The 16,319-nt window shown below is 52.9% G+C and overlaps 6 protein-coding genes across 6 annotated transcripts; 1 reads left to right on the top strand and 5 right to left on the bottom strand.

Annotated features, from left to right (window-relative positions):
- Nucleotides 1-601: 601 nt before the first annotated feature.
- On the bottom strand, nucleotides 602-3,395 carry IAQ61_010868 (uncharacterized protein; the record flags this gene model as incomplete). The annotated part of the gene is made up of 4 exons (XM_066098961.1): nucleotides 602-1,125; nucleotides 1,245-1,382; nucleotides 1,572-2,901; nucleotides 2,952-3,395. 4 exons carry the CDS (start codon nucleotides 3,393-3,395, stop codon nucleotides 602-604), a joined length of 2,436 nt encoding a protein of 811 aa, XP_065951119.1.
- Nucleotides 3,396-4,290: 895 nt separating this feature from the next.
- On the bottom strand, nucleotides 4,291-7,293 carry IAQ61_010867 (uncharacterized protein; the record flags this gene model as incomplete). Its single annotated transcript, XM_003834840.2, has 1 exon — nucleotides 4,291-7,293. The coding sequence occupies one exon, from the start codon at nucleotides 7,291-7,293 to the stop codon at nucleotides 4,291-4,293; it is 3,003 nt and encodes a 1,000-aa protein (XP_003834888.2).
- Nucleotides 7,294-7,445: 152 nt separating this feature from the next.
- IAQ61_010866 (mitochondrial 54S ribosomal protein mL41) lies at nucleotides 7,446-8,196 on the top strand (the record flags this gene model as incomplete). Its single annotated transcript, XM_003834838.2, has 2 exons — nucleotides 7,446-7,798; nucleotides 7,936-8,196. Exons 1-2 carry the CDS (start codon nucleotides 7,604-7,606, stop codon nucleotides 8,194-8,196), a joined length of 456 nt encoding a protein of 151 aa, XP_003834886.1. The 5' UTR covers nucleotides 7,446-7,603.
- Nucleotides 8,197-8,514: 318 nt separating this feature from the next.
- On the bottom strand, nucleotides 8,515-9,519 carry IAQ61_010865 (uncharacterized protein; the record flags this gene model as incomplete). Its single annotated transcript, XM_066098960.1, has 1 exon — nucleotides 8,515-9,519. One exon carries the CDS (start codon nucleotides 9,517-9,519, stop codon nucleotides 8,515-8,517), a length of 1,005 nt encoding a protein of 334 aa, XP_065951118.1.
- A 451-nt stretch (nucleotides 9,520-9,970) lies between these two features.
- On the bottom strand, nucleotides 9,971-13,769 carry PAN2 (poly(A)-specific ribonuclease; the record flags this gene model as incomplete). Its single annotated transcript, XM_003834836.1, has 7 exons — nucleotides 9,971-11,951; nucleotides 12,001-12,417; nucleotides 12,464-13,056; nucleotides 13,104-13,230; nucleotides 13,297-13,472; nucleotides 13,539-13,646; nucleotides 13,749-13,769. 7 exons carry the CDS (start codon nucleotides 13,767-13,769, stop codon nucleotides 9,971-9,973), a joined length of 3,423 nt encoding a protein of 1,140 aa, XP_003834884.1.
- A 312-nt stretch (nucleotides 13,770-14,081) lies between these two features.
- Nucleotides 14,082-16,102, bottom strand: IAQ61_010863 (uncharacterized protein). The gene is made up of 3 exons (XM_003834835.2): nucleotides 14,831-16,102; nucleotides 14,607-14,782; nucleotides 14,082-14,534 (listed from the first exon to the last, which is right to left on the bottom strand). Exons 1-2 carry the CDS (start codon nucleotides 15,624-15,626, stop codon nucleotides 14,640-14,642), a joined length of 939 nt encoding a protein of 312 aa, XP_003834883.1. The 5' UTR covers nucleotides 15,627-16,102; the 3' UTR covers nucleotides 14,082-14,534; nucleotides 14,607-14,639.
- Between the last annotated feature and the right edge of the window lie 217 nt (nucleotides 16,103-16,319).

The following is a 16,319-nucleotide window of genomic DNA, read 5'->3' as shown; positions in this document are numbered from 1 at the left end:
GATTTTTGAAGAATCGAGTGTGGTGTGGAGTGAGGATGTGAAGTGTGAGGGGCGAAGTGTGGATGTGAGGAGTGTGGAGTGAAGTGTGAGGAGTGAAATGTGGAGTGTGTGAGGTGAAATATAGAGTATAATGTTTGGAGTATACAGTATGGAGATTAGAGAGGAAGATGAAGATGAAAATAAACATGAAGCTACAAGGGAGAACGAAAGCAAAGACAGATCTGACACTATTATTATCGCATATCTTGTCTGTCATGATTCGCATATCTTGTCATATTCAAGAATGTAGTCCTAGGATTAGTCACTTTGCTATGCTAGTCCTAGTACCAGCATGTTCTAGCATACAACGGTTTAATTGGTGTCGTTGATACTTTTTGTATCCCTGCCTACTCGTTTGTTCTTCTCGTAGAGATGTAGTATTCATCCTCTCTTCTCCCTCTCCTTTTTCTCCCTTAACCCCCCGCCCCCTTCCTATCCCTGTCCCCTACCCCTCTCTCCTCAACCTTCCCCCCCCCCTCTCTCTCTCTTGGAAAGTCTTGGAGATACAGCATCAACCCTCCCCTCCTCCCTCCTCCTTCTCTCAACTACCTCCCCTGACATCTCACCGCCCCCCCACCCTCCCAAACTCCACCCCCGCCGCCGCCAAAACTAAATACCAAGTCCGACTTGCCCCGCCATCGATCCAAGCCTCGTCCCAAAACCCGTTGATCCCGTCGCGGAAGAAGATGTAGCTGGCTTTTGGATCTGCGGTGGCGAGATTGGCGTGTAGGATGCCTAGGTAGGGGGCGTGGATTGGGGAGACTGCAATACCAGCAGTAGTAGTACCAACAGTAGTACTAGCAATACCACCACCATCCTCCCCTCGTTCCTCCCCCCTAAACCCATCACCACCACCACCACCACCACCCATATCCAACCCCCCCTCACCCTCCCCACGCTGCGTCCACTGCGCAGACAAAAGTCGGCGGCGCGCGAGACCCGCGGTGCCGTGGGTGGTGGTGCTGGGTGCGAAGAAGCGGTCCCATTCTTGTTTTACAAAGGGGCGGGGGCGTAGGTAGGCGCTTGCGGGGCTGAGGGGGAGCATGTGGATGCCGTGGATTAGGGAGGGGGTTGTGCTGAAGTGGGCTGTTGGGGTGGGTGGGTTAGTTTGGTTGGCTGGGTTGGGAGGGGGTTAGGGGAAGGGGGGGGGGGGGGGAAGATGGATAGTGATGAAGAGGGGGTAGTCGAGGCGAGGGAACACGTACTTGCATACTCGACTTTATTCTCGAATAAAATCCCCGAAACCATGTTTTGCACGAAGCGAGCCGGGTGGTTTGTGTTGCTGGTTTGGAGGTAAAAGTACGAGTTGAAGGAGCGGGCTTGGATGGCGAGCATCAGGTTACCTGGATACCGGCGTTTCGTCAGTAGATATCCGCATCCCTTTTTTCAAATCAAACAGAACGCAGTAGGTAAGCCAGCAGAAGACCAGGATAAACACTGCACCACCCTACCTCTCTTCTCCATATTCCCATCCCCCCCAACCCTCCCCCACATCTTCACCGCAAAACTCGCAAACCCATCCTCACTCGTACTCTCCCCATCCTTGCCATGCCCACTCTCCCACAACCCCTTTGCCCAACTATGCCCATGGTACCAGTCAAAGCTGCGCGAAAACGGATAATCCCGCCCCGCATAATCGCTCTCCGCAAAATCCTTGACCAGCATATTCGTCCACGCCCGATTGTCGCCCTGCGCCAGCCAGCCGGGGTCCAGGAAGCCAATCACCGCCGACACGTAGACGTGGTAGCCAAAGTGGAAGTGATGGTTGTTGTAATACGTATTTCCAAAATCGGCGCCCGCGTGGGCGAAGCCGGCGTTGGACACGACGCCCTTCCAGCCGTCGTCGTAGTAGAGGGGGAATTTTTGCTGGTTGCTGGTGTACCGGCTGAATTGTTGCTTGAGCTTGTCGAGGCCCGTGGTTGCGAGCATGTCGTTTGAGAGGATGTCCTTGATCACCCAGACGAGGGTTGCGAATTTCGCGAGGGATTTGCCGGCGTGGTACATTGAGTCGAGGGGGATGGGGTCGGTCATTGCGCGGCGGAGATCGCGCTCTGCCACGGCGGCGATGAGGGCGAGGACTTCGGGGGGGAAGCGGAGACGTGGTGTGGAGTTTTGGGCGGGGTTCCAGGGCCCAAAGTGCATGGTGGATGGGAGGGCGGATTCGATCATGGTGAGGTTGTCGGACCAGATTGCGGTGGCTTTGCCTTTGGTGGTGGTGCGGAGTTGGAGTTTGGTTACTTTGCTTTTGAGGTCGGGGTCGAGGGAGAGGATGTGGTGTGGGAGGGCGAACGTGAGGAGAGGTGCGGTGCCGACTTTGGTGTATTGGAGTGAGTAGACGGCCCTTGTGTCTTGGACCACGGCGGTTACTTTGGCTTCGCAGACAAAGGTCCCAAATGTCCTGTCGTAGATGGCTTCGCCTTCGGCTCCAAGCGGGTTCTTCGCAACCTGTATGGTGCCTTTGAAGCCCGGTGGTGCCAGCAAGGTGTGCGAATCCACACGCACAAGTCTCAAACTGTCGTACTCGACGTCGGGAACGGGGTTGATGTAGATGATCCAAGGTCTACCATCTAGGTCCGAGACACGGTACTTGGCTGATCTTCCCATGTGGATGGGGCCAACAAAGTCAGTGAAGCCCTTGCCACCAGTATGAATCATGGGCGTGGCGTTCCTGTAACTAGCAGTCACAAAGCTCATCCCTTGAACAACAGGAAACGTCATTCGGACCGGTGCGGGGCCTGACCTTCCGTTGAGGTTGACATTGACGGAAAATGGCAGATGGGTGTCGGTGGTCAGGGTCGTGTGGCCGTCGAGCTCTTTGGCAGAGAGTATGAGGCACTGTTTCCGCAGAGGATTCTTGTACATCTGCCCATCATCAGTTACCACTTCGATGCATTCACCTAGTCTTTACATACACTTGCCGGATCCCCTGGTCCATACGTAATATCCTGTTCCTCAGCATGCGTCACATTCATACCAAACGACGGCAGCAAATCCGGCACCAACCACCCCTTTCCCCACCATATCGAATACGGATGTGTCCAGATCGGCATATTCTGGTTGCCCAGAAAGGAATTGGTGTAAAACTTGTTCGTATGTAGCGTCCGCCTATCGTCGTCCTCGATCCCCTTTCTAGGCACTGGATGATGGCGGCCAATGGGGACCTGGGGCAGTATATTGTCCTGCTGGATCGGTACGAAGATGTTGTCTGGTGGAATCTCGTCGGGTGTTGCGGTTGTGCCGTAACCGAAGGAGGTCAAGATGCATTTTCTCGTGTCTCGCCATGCTTCTTTGCACGACTCTCGTTTGGTATTGAGGGTGGAGGCTGATGTAGTCGGACTGGAAAAGGGTCGACCCATAGAAGTGAATAAGTCTTGTGCGTAGATTGATGAAGATGAGGTATTTTTATTCGTGGTATGCGCGACCGTGATCGCTCCAGTCAATTGGCCGCGGATTTTCAAAGTGGTGTAGTAGTGTATATTTAGGTAGTACTGCGCATATAGGTAGAGTCGAGGAAGATAGCAGAGGGAGTGCTGTTTTGTATGTGAGGTTTACAGCGTATGCTGTCTTTTCCTTTCATTGCAAAATTGCAATGGGAGCCTGGGGGAAGGAGCAATAGCCCGTTTGCTGCTAGGCCACGAGATGTGCGCATTTGCGCAGTGAGGTCAAACACCGGAGAGTTAGGCACCACCCACTGTTATCCTACACAATTTTTCTTCTACAAGGAAAGTCTCTGAAAATCAAGAGTAGAAAAGGGAGCAAGTAGACTGCCGTGAAACTAAGTGACGAGGAGGCAAAAAATGCGCAGTGACTACTTCTGTCCACAGGAAGCTGCCGTCTTGAAAGAAGCCAACTCTTGCGTCCCCAATACCAGCTCAGTATAAAAGGGGTACACAATACCCACACTCAGATTCCGGAGTACTCCAATATTCGCGACTCGCAAATCAAGGCTCGAAAATACTGTCGAGGAGCAATAGTGTCAACTTGAAATAAGCTAGAAAGCTTGTAGAAAGTATATGCGGAAACATTCAATACGAGATGAGACCGCGAAGATAACAAATCCTGATTCCATCTCCATCATTCGCAGCATCGAAGTGTCACGCAAAAGAAACAAGAATGCAGAGCCATGGCTTTCGTATCAAATTGACGAAAACCCTCCTTCAAATTCCAAGTCATACTGATGAAACCCATCCCACGCCATACTTTTACCCCGTACTTCCCCACCCCCAAATCACATCTCCTCCCTTCCCACCCTTAAACCAACGGTTTCCTCATGGGTGCCACAACCCCCTGCTTAACCACAACCCTCGGCCTCGTGCTCTCCTGGTGCGCGCGCTTACTAGTCCACTCCCTCCCCTTGGGCAGTCTCAGACTACGCTCATACTGTTCCTTCGTCTCAAACGGAAAGGGCAGCTGCGTAGCCATATACGCCACATTGGGTTTCACACGCTTCTCGTTGATAATGACTCTGTCTAACTTCCGATCTTTGCGTTTGGCGGCGTCGATGCCGTCGGTCTTCGTGATGGTGAGGGCGCCCAGGTTGCGCCTCTTTTGGGTCGGCGTCAGGGCATCGCCAGTCCAGGAACCCCAGCCGGGGAGATGGGTGGCTGTTTCGGTCGAGGCTTCTTCGGCGATGGTGGCGCGTTTTTCTTGGGCAAAGTCGGCAGCGACGTTGTCGCCTGCGAAACCCTTGCTGGTGAGGGCTTGATTGCGGTAGAGGCTTTCGAGATCAAGGTCAGCATCGTCCATATCTTGGTCTTCTTCGTCCTCTTGCCCTCCTACAATGGTCGCCCAGCCGTCGTCGTCGGCGGCAGTGACGCGCTGTTGAAGGAACTCGTCGACTGTGGTTTCTTGCGCAGACTTGCTTGATTTGGGCTTTGCTTGAGATTTGGCTTTCGCCTTGGACTTTAGCTGAGCCTTGGCCGGCTTTGCAGTAGAAGGTTGTGAATCCCCTTGTACGGCAGATGATTGATCCGACCCTTTCTGAGGTTTCTTCTCTTTCTTCATCACTGACAAAAATGGATTGACGTCTCCTGTCTCCTTACTCGCAGTCGATGGCGCCGAGGCCTTCTGTGTTTTGCGAGTGCCATTGGAAAGACCACCTGTAGCAGCCTTGGCGTTTCGCGTAGCACCCTCCGAAGCGTGACCATCATCTCCTTGCTCCTCCCTCGCCCTCGTGGTGGCCGCCTCTTCATCCCCAGACTCGTGCTCTTCAAACTCGCCACGAGTGATTTGGATGGCAGGGGCAGTAGCCTGACCACCAGGACCATACTTGCGACGTCCGGCACGCGCAGCATTCTCGTCTTCTTCACTCTGACTTTCTTCACCAGCGAGCTCGCGTCGCAAAGCTTCCTCCGCCTCGTCATTCTGGGCACGCTTCGAAGCCTCTGCTTTCTGCATAAACGCCATTTGCCCCAGCTTCGACTTGTCAGTCGAGAAGGGATTCTGCTTGATCTTGCTGAGCGACTTTTTCAGAGCTTCAGCGTCAGAGAGGTCTTCATCATCATCCGAGGAGTCGTATGCACTCGGAACATCTGAGCCCTCATCGTCTTCGTCTCGAACCGTCTTGCCTTCAACACGACGGCGGAGCTCCTCGTTGCGCCTAGCCATCTCCGTAACACCATCGAGGGCATCTTGATCCCAGCCCGCTCGGCCAGTAGCCTTGATGCCTTTGGCCCACTTGCTTTCGCGATGTTTGGCGCCCATGCGCTCTTCAGCTCTTCGACGATCGTTGTATTCGCGCTCTTCTTCAGAAATATCGACACCGTCATCCTTGAGACCCTGTCGTTCCTTCTCGAGTAGCTTTTCTCGCTCCTTGCGGTGCACGCGACGGTAGGATTTACTCTTGATCTTTTTGATACGTTTTGCACGTACTTCTTCCCGGAAGAGGAGCTCGCGCTCCATCCGCAGTTGAGCACGTCGCTTCATAACCTCTTCGATGGGCAGCTTGTTGGTCTGTAGTTCTTCCCACCTCTGGATGGCCTCTTCGTCCTCCTTGCCATTGGACAGTCCGCTCTCTTGGAGGATGGACTGGATGGTACTTTCAAGGTCATTGGCCGGGGCGGAAGTCGTGGTCGGTATCAGAGTTCTTTCGCCCATGGCCTCGCCTTGGTCTTTGTGCTGCAGCGGGAAGATGAGATGCTCGGCGCGGCGATTCGATTTGATGGTGTCTGTCCAGCGTTCGAGAGTCTCGTTGGCTTTGGCATTGGCAGCAGCCCTATTAAGCTTATCTTGTTGTCGCTTTGGTAGCGGTGCATCCAACTTTCTAGCAATATCATTTCGCTTCGATGACTTGTCGTCAGCAAGCAGCTTGAAGGCGCGTTTCTTTTCTTCATCAGCGACCTTAGGCTTGAGGCTGAGAAGATCGACCTTGCGCGAGACGCCAAATTCATCGGGGACAGCAGATTCGTGGACTTCGGCTGATCGACCCTTTGATTTGCTTTCCTCTTGTGCTGCCAAGGACGAGATGAGGTCGTTGAGCTGTGCCTGCCTTTCCTCATCGTCCTCCTCGTCATCATCATCATCAGATGTCAGATCGTCCGCCCCATCTGCACCGATATCCTCGCCTTCACTTGGCGAGTCATCGCTGTCACCATCACCAAACATCGAATTCTTTTTCCTCTTCTTCTCTCTTTCCCTCTTCTCCTCTCGCTCATCTTCCTCGTACTGATCCAACGCCGTCGCAAGATCAATAGCATCCTCCCCTAAATCATCTTCATCTTCCTCTTCACCATCCGCGCTATCTTCCTCCTCCATATCAACATCACTACCCAACTCCATCTCCCTCTTCCCCTTGCCCTCCCGTCCCTTTTTCATGGTCGAACTCCCACGGAACGTATACCCCTCAAACCGCTCTTCATCGCTCTCACCAAACGCCTCGTCGGAATCAATGTCTTCGTCGTCATCATCCTCTACATGACCCATTTGCCACGTATTCCCTTCAGAGTCGCTTCCCTCATCAAAGCTGTCATTCCCACTCCTTCGTTTCCGCCGTTTTGGGCCATCTTCCTCGTCCTCGTCCCCCTCGTCATCCTCATCCTCGTCGCCGTCGCGCCCACGCTTCCGGTTAAACGCCGGATCCGCCTCACCAAGACGATTCTTGCGAATCTTGACTTTCTCGGGGTTTTCGTACTGGGCGATAGCAAAGGCGTCCAGGGCGCGCTTTGCCGCCTTTTTGGGGTTTCGCGCGTTCGGCTTCTTGGAAGATTTGGCAGGCGCACTGCCTTGCACGGAGCTGCGTGCTATCCGTGGAGGCATGTTGGCGCGCTGCTTGGTTGTATAGGTGTGCGTGAAGTTGCAACTTCGAACTCTTGGCCACTAGCACTTTTTTTCGCAAGTGTTGGCGCACGTGACACCATGCGCTCTGAGCACCTCCGTCGACAACTCCGCAATCACTGCCCAGACGGCCACCATGCTCCCATCCCCGAATCCGACGACACGCGCAAACGTCGCCGGCATTGTATACTGCATAAACTAAAGGAGAGGGCGGGCGCTATCAACGCCTACAACAGCGATCTAAAAAAGAAGGGATATAAAGAAAAAAGAACCAACCAACCCAAACACAAAAATGTTCAAACCAACCTCACCCCTCCAAAAAATGATCCGCCGCCTCCCCCTCTCCACCAAGCAAGCCGGAAAAGAGTACTACAAGGGCAACCGCGTAGGCAATACCGGCAAAATCGACAAATTCGGCAACTTTGCCCCGGATTGGAGTAAAATCAGAACCTACGTATTTCCCGTACAAGGCACACAGTATGCAGAGGTATGTTTTCTCCGGATTGGGAGGAGGGGGACGCAATCGCGCTGTCTACATGTATAAAAGCATTGCGTCTCCCATCCCACCGCCCTCCTTCCCCCGTCCTCCCCCAAACAAAGCCCCAAGCTAACCCCGCCCCCCAGCTAACCCCCTTCGTATCGCGCACAATCCCCACGACCCAGCGCTCCGCAACACGCACGGCCGCGCCCTCGCCCTATCCCGCTCACTTCTCCGGTGACGACTACCTTCGCGCGTGGAAGCTCGGGGGCGGGTACGATGTGTTGGACGCGGAGGCAGGGAAGAGCGTGGGCAAGGGGAAGAAAGCAGCGAAAAAGGATGAGAGGGGGGGAAAGGGGAATTTGCCCGTGGTGGAGGAGGCGGCGGGGGCTGGGGGGAAGGCTTGAGAGGGATGGTGGGAGATGGGGGGGTGTTGGAATATAAGGGGACTCTGTGGCTGGAGTTATGGTTGGGAGAGCTGGGAGAGTATATGGCGTGTGTATAGTACAGTGTGTACAGGGTATAGCATGTTAGAATCTTCGCGAAAGAAGGGGGAGTCGTTGTGTTTGTATAGATTATCGCGTTATAGTATATTAGCCGGGTATCTCACTTACTTGGAATATCATCTACCATATACACATATACATGCACATCTCTACACACCAAAAAAACTGAACAATCTATCTTCATCCCTCCGTCCCCCCATCTATATCACACACCACTCCTCACGCCACCCTCCTAACGCCCAAAAAATAATTCCCCCACGCCTCTCCCCCCTGTACCTCCCTCCACCCCACGCCCGGCACATACACGACGCCCATAACCCTGACGTCTCCCCACCCCTGCTGCCCTGCAAACCAGTCCCTCAGCTCCGCCTCATTCACATACTTGGCCCACTCATGCGTACCCTTGGGCACCACGCCCAGCACATCTTCGGCCAACACATTCGTCACCAGCCAGCTGGTCCACGTGCGCGCAATCGTGCTGAGCACGAGCCAGCCCCCCGGCTTGACGTGCGGTAAGACGTGTGAGAGAAAGGGTCCGGGGGCGTGTACGTGTTCGAGGACTTCGAAGAGGGTGACGATGTCGAAGGATGGAGAGGTGGAGGTGCCCGGTGGAGTGAGATCCTCGATGGAAGTGTTGAGGTAGGTAAGGCGACCCGGTTGCATGAGAGTTGGATCGCGGCGTTTGTGGGCTGAGGCGATTGCGAGGACGCCTGGTGTAGGGTCGATGGCTAGGACAGAGGAGGTAGTTGGGAGGCGTGCTGCGCTTTCGGCGAAGATACCGCCGCCGCAGCCAATGTCTAGGTAGCGTAGTTTTGGACTTTGAGTATCTCCTTTTCCTGGCCCTTGTGTTTGAGCTTCTCCTCCTCTTCCTCCATCACCACCACCAGCGGCCCGACACCGAGCAATAAACTCATGCCTCAGTGGATTCATGAGATGTAGCAATCTCGAAGGACCATGCGGATCCCACCAACTCGACGCCAACGCATTGAAGTGGGAGACTTCTGTTTCATCGACGGTGGAATGTGTGTGTTGTGCTGAATGAATGTCATGTGTGCGAGGCGCGGTGGTGCAGAGGGCACGAGATGCAGTGGTAGAAAGGCTACGAAGCCCTCCCCCCATACCTACAGCCGGTATGCGCGATACACAACCCCCAAGCGGCCTTTGCCATTGCAATCCGCGCCGCTGTACTGATCGCATCAGTCTGACAGGTATTTGCGTGCTCATGCTTCAAGTTGTGAGGTCTGATGGGGTAACTGGCTCGGTGGATGTCAACGTTGACATCACCAGGAATTTTGCGCACGGGCCAGTCTTTGACAATGCATGGGACGAGGATCGGCATTGATCGTCAGGAACCAATATGACGGCATTTGGGGGGGACTTTCGATTGATTAGGTTATTATTACATGTGGTAGGTAAAGCTTTGATGATGAACATAGAAGTATTTGGGCCCGAATGCCAATGATGCGGGCAGCACTTGACAGGACGACCGTTGATATGTCCTGCGTTGAAAACGGATTGACATGTAATTTTGCATATATTGATACCTACATGACTAGAATATGGCTTTTTTTATATCTTAATACATCACCAGGACAAACATCTCCCACATCACCTCCTCTGCCTTGAGCAACACCCACAACCGCCACAGACACCCATAAGAACAAAGCACAACCCTTCAAGACCTCCTCATCGGACTTCGAAACCCCACTCCACCAAACGTACTCCCCTTCTTCGGCGTCGTCAACCCACCCACCGAGTCTGGCGTGTCCATCCTAACACCACTGCCACTGCCACTCCCACTTCCACTTGCACGATGTCCGTTTCCCACGGCCTTGTCCGCGCTTCCAGGCGCCTTGAACTTCACCTGGCTGCCCCTTGCGTAGATATCATTCAGCATCTGCTCCAACACGCCCGCATCCACAAACTCTTCGTATTTCCGCCATAGCTTCAACGCCGTCGTCGCGTCCTCGATACTATCGTGTGTGTCCTGCTGAATACTCTCCTTCAACACACACCAGGCCAAAAACTTGAGGTTGAGTTTACGCTTGAAGTCTGGTTTGAAGAAGAGGTTTGAGGTATCCACAACCTGGGACTTTGGAACGTGGATATTGATGGTACGGAAATCATTGGCTAGAGAGTGACCGACAAATACACAGCCGAGATTGAGGAGGAGCCAAAGTTTCTTGTAGGCATGTTTCAGGCTTACTGGAGCGTAAGGCGAGGTTTCGCGATTGAGGTCGCCAGGGGATATACCGGACCATTCCGTGAGGTAATCGACAACCTGTTCAGTGACGGCAATATAGTCGTCGATAAAAGGGAGCCCGGCATGTTCACCAGAGCCTCGACATACAGAGACACGGGCGAGGCCTTTGCGGTCCGGTCGGATCGTTTGGCGGGTACCGTCTGCCTTCATCTCAATCTCTTCCGCTTGGAGACGGATGAACTCTGCATCAATAGCTACGGGGTATCCGGGGCATGGGGCTTCAGTGGAAGGTTGGAGGAGCTTAAATTTATCTTCTGGGGGTGGTGGGTTGGAGGACCACCAGCGATAGAGAATGGAAGTGTCGAGACTTTGCTTCCAGGAGTCGTCAATCTTGTTTCGCGCAGCTTTGAGCTGGAAGTTCAAGACCGAGGGGAGCTTCCAGCTTGGTTCAAAACGCAGTGCTTCCTCTTTCGGTATCGGTCTTACCAAGAAGTCATTGAAAAGATACCATTTATCTTCCGCATCCGGTTCGCGAGAAGAGGGCCCGGTGTTGATGGTAGCCACAAGATGAGGCTTTTGGTGTTCGCCGCTGTTGATGTCTGCAACTACTCCGATAAGCTCATATACCATGATGTCGAACACACCGCGCTGCAGGTGCAGCTTGAGATCCTGGCCCTCGAAGCAGTAGAACTGGCCCTGATCTACTATAATACCAATCTCTTGTGGTAGCCAATTCGGGATAGCCCACAATAACTTCGCCTCATGACTCTGGATCGCTGCGTTGAGCATTAGGACGCCAGGGACAGACTGTATAGTCTTCCTTTGCACCATCTGTTGATAGCGATTGCATTTTGTGCACCATCCTCTAGTCTGATCCTGTCGCTCCACGCTGGCTTTCAGGATTTGCGAGAATGTCGGGCGTGGTATCCGGGTATTTTTCATGACGTGTTTGGCAGGGTATACGAGCTCAGAAACGAAGTTCTTACCTCCGCGAATAGTCTCATTGGCACATTGAGCACACCGCATACTCGCTCTTGCCTGTGTCTCTAGTACTTGGTCCATTGCTGATGGTCCAGGCTGTCCTGGCAACATCTGCCTAAACTCTTCAGATACCTTGTCCAAGAGGAAACGATTTAAATTCTGGATCATGTTGGTAAGTGCGACATTGGGTGCAAATTCTTCAAGTAGATTGAGCGACACCGCATTTGATAGCCCGCTAAAGGTCTTGAGGAAGTTGGAGGCTTGGCAATTGAGCCCAGCAGCTTTCTCCAGCATGTCTATGAGGAAGCCCAGTTCGCATAATAGGCAGGATTCGAAGAGGCACGGCGAGGCGGTGTGTTGTAGCGCAAGATTACGTATCAAAGGCGTGAAACGAAGAAGTTGTAGTAGTGGGTTGGCATATGAATTGGTGATGTGAGTTTCCAGCCCAGAGTAAGGGGTTTGATTATAGTAACTGTCTCAGTCAGCGATATCCTTTGTTCAACATCAAAGTGAGAACATACGCAAAATCAAAGTCATCAACACCGAATTTGCTGTACTTGATCTCGACGTTGCCATACATTGCAGGAACATCTTTCCGTGTCACATCATCTAGATGGAGATCTGTCAAGGTCTCCATGGTCTCCGCGGTTTTAGAGTCGGGTTCAACGACTGACTGCGAGGCTCGACTCTTTTCGCTCAGGAACTTTGGTGCTGTGAGGGAGTCGAGAACACGATCGCCAAGTCGGGTGACCTCCACCTGATTCCTTCGTTTTGTTCGAGGGTTCTTCGCAAAGAAACCAATATCCGCACGAGTCATACTGCTGAGGATTGCGCTGTCGATTTTGACCGGCGGAGCACCGACTTCGAAGACCATATGACTTGGCCAGCTTGAGAGTAATTGCTCTTTATAGTAGGGCATGCCGACTGTGTTTAAAGGACTGTGATGTGTGAGATAGAGTTGAAGTAAGAATTGGCCCAGCTTACGTGTCTAAGCTCCAGTCCATTGCTGGAGGAGGTATAGGATGATCTGCAGTCTCAGTTGGATTACTATACTCCGGAAAGTGCACTTTGGAAGGGGAGCCCCAAAGGTGAATATGAGAATTTGAGTCTGCCAGGGCAAAAGCTTCACCAGATGGTGCCATCTCGAAACCTGCCAAATATGAATCGTATAGGTTGATTTGGCGGGGGACGGCGGCATCGGGGTTCATCAAATCAATGACGTGCATCTGGCCGTTTTGTGAAGCTATGAAAGCAGTAGTCGACATGCGAGGGTGCATTCGTACAAAGGCTGCGCCAGTGTGGAATGGGATCGGAGGAAGCTGCTTCAGTGTCTTCAGGGAGAAAACGTTGGTAAAAGGATCGAGCATGTAAGCGTATTGTTGTCTTGGAGACCAGCCGCAGGTTGCGAGAAAGTCACCCTTTGCGTCCATGTCGCTGATGCTGCCAGTATGTCCTTCGAATACTTTGATTACTGACAGGGAGCCTGAATCGAGAATATGGATACCGCCAGTCTTTGTCGCAGCGCAGAGATATTGACCGGCACGCTTCATGATGGTGTATTGGGCTTCCGCAAGTACCTGCAACACGTCAGTCTTGCCAGATTATAGATGTGGTCCATGCTCACAGTATCTGTGATGATGCCCTTTTCTACGTCCACTTTGAACATGCGCTCCTGACATCCTGCAACGAGTATTTCGCGTGTGCCCTTAGAGGTGAAGTTCATGCATTTGAGGTCGACGAAGTCGGAACTCCTACAAGCTACGATCAGTAGCTGCTGAGAAGTGTATGATTATGCCAGGACTAGTGTGACGACATACGTGAGATGCCATTGTGTAAGTCCCCGTCGATGGGAGTAGTGGACGCTCTGCTTGGATATCGATAGAATGCCCTTTTCTGTGAAGAGGAACTGCTTCACGGGACCGTCGGCGAGAGTATGTCCGCGGTACGACGTATAGCGCTCAAGATGAGGCCCGTAGAAAGACGTGACTCGACCCTGTGTTTCGTTCATGCGTCAGGATACATGGTAGACACTGAGGCGCAATAAGGAAAAAGGTCTCACATGGTTGTTGCCGGTCCACAACAGCTCTTGGGTCGTGTCGAAAGCGAAGGTGGATATGGGGACAGCAGCATGATGCGGTCCAGGCGGAGGCAGCTGAGCGATGGCTAGCTGAACAGGGTCAGTCACGGTGCACTCATGCTTGATACTGCCTTCAGGTTGAGGGAGGGTGAAGTTGGTAACGCGTCAGGCAGCGTTGTGGTGGTCATGTACCTCGTCCCAATCCGCTTCCATGATGAGAACGCGTTCTCCAAGTCACTGCACCTTGCACACAGCTCCGACATGCCTTGCGCCTCGTATTTGTGGCTCGCGACGCAAGTGCTAAGGCTTGAGGCGTGGGGTGAGGTCGGGGGGGAGAGGGGGCCCATGTACCGCGGCGATGCAGGGTTCGCTGGACGTGGGGCAGACAAAGCACGAAACCTCGTGCACGCATAGACTACCTCGCACTACACATGTAACCTACCACCCACAGTAGGACCCATGTTGGACTCGTAGAAGGCTCTTATGCAAGACTGCATCATCAAGCGTCACAGCATACAATAGGTATTCGAATGTTGATTCTGGATTTGTATATCATCTTTCATTGAGAATATACATACTCCCCTGGTGCAATTCGCCAACGGGGCTGTTTCCTGAATCTATGGTATGTACACGAGTGGCAGAGCTCATGTACCTTGCGCAAACTATCTACAGGGTAAGGTCTTACCTGAAGATATGTAGACTCTCGTTAGTCAATGAGATTCGTACCAGCCGTCAAAGGTTTTTGCGGCGAAGAAACGAAATGTTTGACAGCAACAGATGAACGCCTTAACGCCAGATGTATGCAAGGGTGTGTGCTCAATTCGTATGCACAATCGTATGGCGTCAGAAGGAGATGTCGTATCAAGGGCTAGAAACAAGTCAGCCTCGGATCCATTACTGCAAAGCTGATGAGCTGTGCGTAGGTCTTCTCGTGTAGATGAAAGTCTACAGAACCAAGCCGTCACGAGTATGCCTAGTCTAAAGTTGGCCCAAGGGCAACGTAAGCCAAAGAACCTAGACTGCAATGGTCGCTATTCCTCGTTCACTTACTAAGAGAGTGTTCAGAGTGCGCAATACGCATACTCAGATGCGCTTGCGAGGGTGGGAAGGCTGCGAGGGAATAGTGTCTGGATGTTCTTCTGGGTCCAGCTCTGCATCGGCCTTGTGGTCGTAGCGTAGACGTTTATGGGTCTCGGTCATGCCCTTGCCAGAGCCAGTGAAGCCCACTGCTTCCTATCAGTATGCGCTGTTTAGATATGAGGAATGCAACTTACCCCGACTGCCGGCCTCAGTGCTAGTGCGGAACATGGAGTCCTTCTTCGTGATGCCCTTCTTACTGGCCTTGGCCTGGAAGTCATTCCAGGCGCTGGCTCTCTTCTTGAGGATGCCCTTGTTGGGGACACGGCTCGCCGGCTTGATGTCGGCATCGTTTGTTGTGGCCTTGTTCTTCCCGTTCTGTGCGTTGGGGTTGATACTGGCGGGCCCCGATATGACATGGGGAGTCGAGGTGACGGAGGCAGCCAGGGGAGGAGCTTGTGCAGTCTCTGGCTCGCGCTTGCGCTTGCTAGGCAGAGGGCGTACGGCGGCGCGGTCGACGGTCAGCGTATCATCGTACTCGATGAAGCGCACGAGATACTTGGGCGCAGAGACAGATCCGAGGATGCTCTGAATCTTGGCCTTGTACCACGACTTGTCTGACCACTGCGCCTCGCACATGTCCCCCGTACTGAATACGTGATTCTTCTCAGGCTCCTGCTTCTCGACTGTCTTCCTGAGCAAAGGATGCTTCTCGGGGTCGAACTTGGGCCCATCGGCTTGGGGTGCTTGCGGCAGCTGGGACTCGAGCGCGGCGAGTTCTGAGCGGAGGGTTTTGAGGATGGCATCTTGGGTGGTGATGTAGCCTTGCATTTCTGGGCGCATGGCCTCGATTTCCTTGTTGCCCGTGGCTTCATACAGCTTCTCCAGCTCGGCTAGTTCCTTGACCCATTCATTGCGCGTCGCCTCCTCTTGGGCGATCGCCTGTTTCTTTTGGTTGATTGCGATCTTCGTCTGTTTGATTTCGTCCGCCATGGCGCCTGGTCGTCGAGGGCTGTGGGGGTTGAAGTGGTGGGGATGTTGTTGTTGTCAGTGGTAAACAGCCCAAGTATGTTTTTCTTGGTAGTTGGAACTCGCCGTCAGTCGGGTCGATTGATCAGTGGCTGCAAGGAAGGGCAGTCACGTCCTTCTAAACGTTAGCGTGCCAAGAGGGCCATATCCTGGACCCGGGTGAGGTTGTGGAGGAGCCAGAAAGTAACAGATCGAATAGTAACAGAAACAGAACAGAACAGTACAGTACAGTACAGGAGTTACAACATCTTCGAGTACTGTGTACTAACACCTTGTGTGATACTGTAATTATTGATTATACTGTACGTAGGACGCCATACCATCTGTCCATCACAAATAGGCATCTATTCATGAGGCCAATGCCGAGCCTCAGTGCCGCAGTGCTGCACGTGAAGAGGCTGAGAGACTTTGGTAGGTAGATAGTCTGTGTAGTAGGACTACATAGTTCCTAGGTACTAGTGTACAGTAGGTACTAGGTACTGTGTAGTAAATGGGCGTGGACTTTTATCCACCTGGCTGGCCAGGTAATTGGTGGCAACAGCCGTCACGTGTTAGCCTCACAAGCAAATGCAATACCTGCTTGTACTACTACTACTACTACTACTACTACTACTACTACTACTAGATTGACGAGAGAGATGGCATCTCGCCTCTGGA

The sequence above is a fragment of the Plenodomus lingam genome, assembly GCF_022343315.1.
Source record: "Plenodomus lingam strain CAN1 chromosome Unknown contig_9, whole genome shotgun sequence".
NCBI classification, from domain to species: domain Eukaryota; kingdom Fungi; phylum Ascomycota; class Dothideomycetes; order Pleosporales; family Leptosphaeriaceae; genus Plenodomus; species Plenodomus lingam.
This window is presented reverse-complemented; position numbering and strand designations above follow the sequence as displayed.

Excerpts from the sequence above, each read along its gene's own strand:
- IAQ61_010863 (XM_003834835.2), bottom strand. The coding sequence starts at position 15,626 with ATGGCGGACGAAATCAAACAGACGAAGATCGCAATCAACCAAAAGAAA. Across the intron at positions 14,783-14,830 it reads CACTGAGGCCGGCAGTCGGG|TGGGCTTCACTGGCTCTGGC; the intron begins GTAAGTTGCATT and ends GATAGGAAGCAG.